Source organism: Loxodonta africana, chromosome 17 (assembly GCF_030014295.1).
Source record: "Loxodonta africana isolate mLoxAfr1 chromosome 17, mLoxAfr1.hap2, whole genome shotgun sequence".
Classification (NCBI taxonomy): domain Eukaryota; kingdom Metazoa; phylum Chordata; class Mammalia; order Proboscidea; family Elephantidae; genus Loxodonta; species Loxodonta africana.
The window spans coordinates 44,724,552-44,733,915 of NC_087358.1; the positions used below are offsets into that span (position 1 = coordinate 44,724,552).

Sequence of the window (9,364 nt, forward strand, 5' to 3'; positions counted from 1 at the left end):
ATTGTAATAGTAAGAGATGTTTTACAGGAAGAAAGGATGGCAGTTCAGATAGCAAACTTTAATGTATATTGACAGTATAAAAGAATAAAATAATCTCATATGTATTCAGTTCCTCTGAAAAGCCAATGTCAAGATAGAATTAAATGTACAAGATACTTTTTAGGCCTATGAGGAAACAGGATGAGGTACTGGAAGAGGCTGGGAGAGGTGTCAGAGTGAAGGGTGGTCTGATCCCAAATGAAATATAGAAGAAAAGAAGGAAAATTAGGAGGGAGCATCTTAACACTAAAGTGCTAAGGGAAGTTTGACACAAGATGAAAATCCTCAAGCCAAAATCTCCCATCAGAGGAGTTCTATATCTCCCAGATAGAATGTGGACTACCTGCTCATTCAAGTTACTTATGCCCTTTATTTTCAAGTAGCATGGGTTATTTAAGGGGACAAAAAAAAAAAAAAGATCTCATACATATGGGGCCATGAAGCAAGCTCTGCTGTGAAGTTAAGCAGAACAGTCATACCAAAATATAATTAGAAAATCTCCCTATACTTGGAAATTAAGGAAGACATTTTTAAGTAACTCATGAATCAAAGAAGAAATCAAATTTGAAATTACAAGTCAATAGTAAAAGCCAAATGACCCACTAATAATTATTTGAGGAGATCGGAACGGGCCTTCTAAACAAAAGAATATCCTAATGAGCAATAGAGATTCTGGTCTTCTAACTTAAGGGCAAAAGCAAAAATATTTTAAATGAAAATATAGGAAGTTGTTTTAGACACATACTGTTGTGTACTGCAGACCAACAGTTGTAATCATGTCCTATGGCATCATGCTGTATTTGTACTATTATGTCAGCTCTTTGCAGGTCATTTTGAAACCACCTCATGAGACTAATATCTTCTTCAATAGTTTTGGTTATTCTCAAATAAAATGAGGCCTCTTACTTGATTTTCAAGAATTAGTGGCTTTTGCTGGAACTATGAAAAATATATGAGCCTGGGTGGTATAAGCTATTTGCTATTGGCTGCTGACCTAAAGTTGTCAGTTCAAACCCACCAGGCTTCTGCTTCGGTAAATATTACAGCCAAGATTACAAACCTTAGAGAGCAGTATTACCCTGTAACACATGGGGTTGCTGTAAGTCAGGAGCTAACTCAGAAGCAGCCAACAACAACATGACAAATATATAGATATTCAAATAAAGTGTAATGATAAACTTGGGTTTGTATTTTAAGACACATAAGCAGATTTCTACTTAAAAAAACAGCAGGCTATATTAAAGTTGGCAGTGGAAACTAACCAAATTCTTAACAATCGTGATGATGGAGATTGTCTCTGAACTTAAAATAATTTTGTCCTTGGCAAGTTCATATCTATAAATGTATTCCTCATCTTTAACTTATAAAATATGTTCATTTTAATTATTTTTATATTTTACTTCCAATCCCAGTTTGTATAAATGAACTGTTTGGTGAGCTGGTTGTTTCATAACTTAAGAAACACAATTTATTGAATTAAAGGTATCATAGTTAAGGTCTTAGTAATGTTTTTATATTCTTCAATAAATCACATTAGTAGGCCTTGTTGGTTGGTACATTTGATGGTAGAATAATTTCTGATTATGGTCTTTAAAATCTAAATGTCATCACTCTAGAAAATAAGTAGATAATTTCTTCTAGATAATGTAGAATATTCGTAATGGTCATGTACAACAATGTCAGTTAAGGAGGCTGACATTGAAAGTTGGAGATTATCTTTAAGGTAAATATCAACCCAATTGTGAATTTTATCATTTCTGAACATTCCTTTTTTTTTGTCATGTGGTATTATATATTATTGTTTTCTAGTAATGCTTTATTATGTGCTAATTAAACAATGACAACAAGCAACAATAAAATATAAAACTATTTTGACTTACAGGATTACAGTTTTCACTAACTTGTTATATAAATATTTGTCACAGTGAAAAAACTAAATAAATCTAGTTTTTTTTTTTTTTCCAATTTATAACACTTGAACTGAATCAAGGTTCTTAATGAATTAAAAAGTAACCCCTAAGACATGTTGAAGTCCAAATCCTTGTACAGGTGAATATTAACTTGTTTGGAAATAGGATTTTTTTTTTTTCATCAGTTAAATTAATGAGGTTATTTTTTCATTGAGTAGATCATAATTCCTTTGGAGTGCTGTCTTAAAAAAGGGGAATACAGACAGAAAGGCAGGGTAACAAAAAGGGGAATCACCATGGGAATCAGTCCACAAATCAAGGAATGATAAGAAAAGCCTTGAGCTATCAGGAGCTCCACCACGCATCTTTCTGTTTGTCTTTCTGTGGTGGCTTGAGTGTTTCAATGGCCAAAGACTAGAAGAGTTGCAGAAAGACATCAAGGACATCATATATGAAGAAAGGAAAAAGTAGTTAGAAAGATATGAAAAAAGAAAAGACCAAAATAGATTTTAGAAAAGACTCTGAAACTTGTTGTAAGTACAGAATAGCTAAAGGAAAAAGAAGAAATGATGAAGTAAAAAGAGCTGAAAAGAAGATTTCAAAGGGCAGCTCATGAAGACAAGGTAGAGTATCGTCATGGATTGAATTGTGTCCCCCCCCAAAATATTTGTCAACTTGGTTAGGCCATGATTCCCAGTATTGTGTGGTTGTCCTCCATTTTGTAATTGTAATTTTATGTTAAAAGGATTAGGGTGAGATTATAATACCACCCTCACTCAGGTCACCTCCCTGATCCAATGTAAAGAGAGTTTCCGTGGGGTGTGGCCTGCACCACCTTTTATCTCACAAGAGATAAAAGGAAAGGGAAGTAAATAGAGAGAGGGAGACCTCATTCCACTAAGAAGCAGCACGAGGAGCAGAGTGCATCCTGTGGACTCAAGATCCCTGTTCCTGAGAAGCTCCTCTACTATGGGAAGATTGAGGACAAGGACCATCTTCCAGAGTCAAAAGATAGAAAGCTTTCCCCTGGAGCCAGCATCCTGAATTGGGACTTGTAGCTACCAGACTGTGAGGAAATAAATATCTCTTTGTTGTAGCCATCCACTTGTGGTATTTCTGTTATGGCAGCACTAGAGGACTAAGACAAGTATTATGATGAAATGTGCAAAGAGCTGGAGTTAGAAAAACAAAAGGAAAGAGTATGATCAGCATTTCTCAGTCTGAAAGAACTCTAGAGAAAATCTCAAGCTCCATTACTGAAAGATTCTATGGGCAAAAATTGAAAGACACAGAAATCATCAAACAAAGATGGAAGGAACGCACAAAGAAATTGTATCAAAAATAATTGATAGCAGTCATTTCCGGAGGTAGCATATGATTAAGAATCACTAGTACTGAAGGAGGAAGTTCAAGCCACATTGAAGCCTTTGGTGAAAAACAAATCTCCAGGAATTGATGGAACACCAGCTGGATCCAAATGGATGCAATGCTAGAAGAGCTTAATTTAAAAGACAGCTACCTGGGTAGCTGACTGTAAGCGATTCATATTCATGCTCATGCTCAATCCAAAGAAAGATACTCAGTAAAAAATAAAGAACTTAGCAAACAATCTCCTTAGCAAACAATATCATTAATATCACATGGAAGAAAAATTTTGCTGAGGATAATTTAAAAAACAACAGTAGCTGAATATTATCGGAGAACTGCCACAAGTTCAATCCTGATTCAGAAGAGGATATGAAAAGAGGGCTATTATTGCTGATATCAGATGGATATTGGCAGAAAGCAGAGGTAATCACAAAGATGTTTACCTATGTTTGTATTGATTATGGGAAGGCATTTGACTGTGTGGATCATTAAAATAATAACAATAATATGGATAACATTACAAAGAATGGGGATTCCAGAACACTTAATTATGCTCATGTGGAATCTGTACATGAATCAACAGGCAGTCATTCAAACAGAGCAAGGGAATACAGCGTGGTTCAGAACTGGAAAAGGTGTGCAACCAGGTTGTATCCTATTACCTTATTTATTCTGTCTGTGTGCTGAACAAATAATCTGAGAAGCTGGACAATATGAAGAATAACCCAGCATCAGAATTGGGGGAAGACTCATTAATAACCCGTGTAAAATGGCCTGGGGCAGTGTCTGACCTCCTTGAACTTCACGAGGGGGAAGGAGAACCAAAATCAATAGCCCAAGGCTGAGTCCTGTGAGGTGGAGGGCAGTCATGCTGCCTCTGTCTCTGACATCTTTACCAATTCTGACACCAACCATTCCTCCCACAGAACTCACTGCTTCTCTGCTAAACCCACTGCGGTCGAGTCATTTCCAACTCATAGCGACCCTGCTGGATGTGATAATTCGTTGCAATGGCCACACAGAACTCACAGACAATACTCACAACTATGGGGTTTGTTAGGGAAGCAACAGGTACAATTCAGGCTCAGGAACACTCAGGATACAGTTGTTACATCAGGACAGCATCTCCCCAGCTGTGCTCACAGACACAACTCTCCCTGGCCCTAGGCCTCTCTCTAAAGGCACCCAGCTTTCTCTCTCTTTGGGGTGGAAAGCCAACTGCACCATCTTCTGCTGCTGGGTCTCTCCTGCCACTACTTCTTACTGACTTCAGATTTACAACTTGCTCTCTTTCTTGGTCAAAGGTCTCCTACTTCCAGAAGCTTCTCAGCACAGGATCCTGGATAGAAAAGGCATGTTCTCTGCTCCTGGTTTTTCTTCCTTGGTGGTGGTGAGATCCCCCTCTCTGCTCTGGAATTGGCAATCTTTTAAGGCAAAATTGACAAATCCCCTTGGTAAGCCACAATTATCTTATCACACGGTCCCAGCCAATCACCTGAGTGGGAGTTACAAGACCATGGCTAGAAAGGTCACACACAAAAGTAGTTAATCAGACTGCAGTATGCATATGACATAATAGTGCTTGCTGAAAATGAAGAAGACTTGAAGCACTTACTGATGAAGGTCAAAGAGTACAATCTTCAGTACGAACTACACCAAAACTTAAAGAAAATTAAAATCCTCACAATTGTTTGGAAAAACAACACCATGATAAATGGGGAAGAAATTGAGGTTGTTAAAGATTTTATATTACTTGAATCAATAATAAATACCAATGGAAGCAGCAGGCAAGAAATCAAACGACATATTGCATTGGGCAAACCTGCTGCAAAAAAAACTCAAGTGTTAAGAAGCAAAGACATAGCTTTGGTGACTAAGGTGAGCCTGATCCAAGCCGTGGTCTTTTTTCACATCATATGCATGTAAAAGCTGGAAAATGGAAAAGTAAGACTGTGTTGTTGAAGACTATTGAATACACCATGGAACAAACTAGTCTTACGGAAAACACAACTAGAATGCACCTTAGAGGCAAATACGGCAAGACTTTGGCTTGCTTACTTCGGACATATCACCAGGAAACACCAATTGCTAGAAAAAGACTTTTTGGTTGGTAGAGGGTTTTTTTTTTTAATTTTTTTTTTTTCTAGAGGGTTGGGAAAAACAAGAGGTAGGATGGATTGACACAATGGCCACAACGATGGACTCAAACATACCAAGGATCACGAATATGGTGCAGGCCTGGGCAATGTTTCCTTCTGTTACACATAAGATAGTCATGAGTTAGATGCAACTAGGTAGCAACTAACAACAGCAAAAGTTGGAAGAGACATGGAAGAATTTTCCCCTAGCGCCCACAGAGAGGCCATATCCCTGGTGACGCCCTGAAGGCAGACTTCCAGCTTCCAGAACTGTGAGACAATAAATCCTGTTCTTTAAAGCCACTCACTTGGGGTATTTGTTATGGCTGTCCTAAGAAACTAAGACAGGAATAAAGTGGGACAATAAAATAGAGATATATTTTTAAACATGTCGAAAATCTTTAACAGGTCAGAGTTTCCAGTTATAAAGTTGTATTTCACTTTCACGAATGATCACACAGGGTAACTACTTCCTCTGAGTGATAGTTCAAGTAGCTATTATCCAACCTTTTCTAAAAGTATTCTGGCTAAATGAACACACGCAAAGTAAACGAGATTATTAAAATGTGAAAAGATGGTAATATCACTCAATAAGATACAGCAACTCAAAATCATTGTATTGTCAGAGGGGAAAAATTGAAGTATTATTGAGAAACTAGTCCAACTAGAGATTATTTAATTTTTTTTTCTCATTTTAATTTGTATTGTAAACCTATAGCTATCAGTTCAACAGAAGAATGGACTAAAATACAACCTGTTCATGAAATTGAATTGAAGCACATGCAGAACTAAACAGATCACTTAGAATCTATTCAGGTACAAATCTGTTCTTTTTTTCAGAACTGCAGAAATCTAAGCTGATTTTAAAAAACTGGTTTCTGGCTTTTTCGCAACGGGTTTGCCGCCAGGACACAGGTGTTGGTGAAAACTATCTCAAAGTCTAAACCAAAATGGGAAAGGAAAAGACCCATATCAACATCGTCGTCATTGGACACGTAGATTCAGGCAAGTCCACCACTACTGGTCACCTGATCTACAAATGTGGTGGGATCGACAAAAGAACCATCGAAAAATTTGAGAAGGAAGCTGCCGAGATGCGAAAGGGCTCCTTCAAGTATGCCTGGGTCTTGGATAAACTGAAAGCTGAACGTGAGCGAGGCATCACCATTGATATCTCCCTGTGGAAATTTGAGACCGGCAAGTACTATGTGACCATCATTGATGCCCCAGGACACAAAGACTTCATCAAAAACATGATTACAGGAACATCACAGGCTGATTGTGCTGTCCTGATTGTTGCTGCTGGTGTTGGTGAATATGAAGCTGGTATCTCCAAGAACGGGCAGACCCGTGAGTATGCCCTTCTGGCTCACACACTGGGTGTGAAACAACTAATTGTTGGTGTTAACAAAATGGATTCCACTGAGTCACCTTACAGTCAGAAGAGATACAAGGAAATCGTTAAGGAAGTCAGCACCTATATTAAGAAAATTGGCTACAACCCTGACACAGTAGCATTTGTGCCAATTTCTGGTTGGAATGGTGACAACATGCTGGAGCCAAGTGCTAACATGCCTTGGTTCAAGGGATGGAAAGTCACCCGTAAGGATGGTAATGTCAGTGGAACCACACTGCTTGAAACTCTGGATTGCATCCTGCCACCAACTCGTCCAACTGGCAAGCCCCTGCGTCTGCCTCTCCAGGATATGTACAAAATTGCTGGCATTGGTACTGTCCCTGTCGGCAGAGTGGAGACTGGTGTTCTCAAGCCTGGCGTGGTGGTCACCTTTGCTCCAGTCAACGTCACCACTGAAGTAAAGTCTGTTGAAATGCACCACGAAGCTTTGAGCGAAGCTCTCCCTGGGGACAATGTAGGCTTCAATGTCAAGAATGTCTCTGTCAAAGATGTTCGTCGTGGCAACGTAGCTGATGACAGCAAAAAGGACCCACCAATGGAAGCAGCTGGTTTCACTGCTCAGGTGATCATCCTGAACCACCCAGGCCAAATCAGTGCTGGCTACGCACCTGTGCTGGATTGTCACACAGCTCACATTGCTTGCAAGTTTGCTGAGCTCAAAGAGAAGATTGATCGCCGTTCTGGTAAGAAGCTAGAAGATGGCCCAAAATTCCTGAAGTCTGGTGATGCTGCCATCGTTGACATGGTTCGTGGCAAGCCCATGTGTGTTGAGAGCTTCTTTGACTATCCTCCTCTAGGTGGTTTTGCTGTTCGTGATATGAGACAGACAGTTGCTGTGGGTGTCATCAAGGCAGTGGACAAAAAGGCAGCTGGAGCTGGCAAAGTCACCAAGTCTGCTCAGAAAGCTCAGAAGGCTAAATGAATGTTACCCGTAACACCTGCCACCAGAGTCTTAATCAGTGGTGAAAGAACGGTCTCAGAACTGTTTGTCTCAATTGGCCATTTAAGTTTAATGGTTAATAATAACAATGCATCGTAAAACCTTCAGAAGGAAAGGAATGTTTTTGTGGACCATTTGTTTCTTCTTTTGTGTGGCAGTTTTAAGTTATTAGTTTTTAAAATCAGTACTTTTTAAATGGAAACAACTTGACCAAAAATCTGTCACAGAATTTTGAGACCCATTAAAACAAAGTTTAATGAGAAAAAAAAAAAAAAAACTGGTTTCTGAATAGTACCCTTAAAAAATTACTGAAAGATAAGCATCTTCAGAAAGAAAACAATACCAGTTTCTCAGGTGCTAAATCTTTATGCTAATTTTTTATTGTTTTGAAGCAAGGTCAGTATATATTTAAAATTACATAATCTTCATCTTTATCATGATTTAATGATTTATGCCTCCATTCCTTGGCTTAATTTACTTCTCATTTCTCCATTCACCATAGGTGGAGTCATATGTTCTTTTGCTTTAGATTGTTATTTACTTAGAGGAGTTAGTAAGGTTAAAATGGTAAAAACTGTGTACATCTGTGCAAATAAAGTGTAAAATTTCATATTTTAACTAGTCTAAGCACCACCTTTAGTCTGTGATATTAATATTTTTAACTCTTTTAGTTTAACAATTTATAATTTTGTTTTGCATTCTAGTTCAATTTGTCTCTTTGCATGATTCCTTGTGATTTGGATGAGTTCTCCCCCTTTACCTAAATCCTCTCCAAGATAGGGCCTGAATGTAGAGTTGTAGTAAGTCATGACTCTAGAGGAGAAAGAGGAATCACATGCTTAGAGTGACCTCTGTATTCAGACACGTATCTCTCATAAAGATTTTGCTTTAAAGCTATCATCAGTTCCTGAGGAACAACAGCTTGCATCTGACAATGCTCACATCATGCTGGCACTTAACACGTGGTCATAGGTATTGGCTTCCCACTGCTCAGTCCTTTTGGAGAATGTACTCAGATCTGCAATTGCCCACAACCTGTCTGCTTTTTTCACCAGCTGAACAAGAATTTCTTATTTTTCTATATGCTTCCTGTGTAGCCATCCGCATCTGCCAATGCAGTTCTTTTGATCACATATCATGTTGGACATGGTTATTACCAGAGTTTTACTATAGGTTTCATCACCCCTCACCTATATTGTATATTTGTTTGGAAACCCTGGTGGCACAGTTGTTAAGTGTTATGGCTCCTAACCAAAAGGTCGGCAGTTCGAATCCCCCAGGTGCTCCTTGGAAACCCTAAGGGGCAGTATTACTCTATCCTATAGGGTCACTTGCTATAAGTCAGAATCGACTCAAAGGCAGTAGGTTTTTGGGCGGTTTTTTAACCTATACTAAACAGCAAGTGCTACCAGACCCAATAATACTATCTGGTTCACAAATTGATATATTGATCATACTCTTTCCACTTGACCATAAATAAGGACAAGTGCCTATGACCTCCCAACCTGATCTCTGTTTTCCACTCACTTTCTAAACTTCTCTATAGGAAAGA

At 38.5% G+C, this 9,364-nt stretch overlaps 1 protein-coding gene across 1 annotated transcript; it reads left to right on the forward strand.

Annotated features, from left to right (window-relative positions):
- Positions 1 to 6,323: 6,323 nt before the first annotated feature.
- Positions 6,324 to 7,836, forward strand: LOC100659920 (elongation factor 1-alpha 1-like). The gene has a single exon (XM_064270055.1). The coding sequence runs from the start codon at positions 6,406 to 6,408 to the stop codon at positions 7,792 to 7,794; it is 1,389 nt and encodes a 462-aa protein (XP_064126125.1). The 5' UTR covers positions 6,324 to 6,405; the 3' UTR covers positions 7,795 to 7,836.
- The last annotated feature ends 1,528 nt before the right edge of the window (positions 7,837 to 9,364 follow it).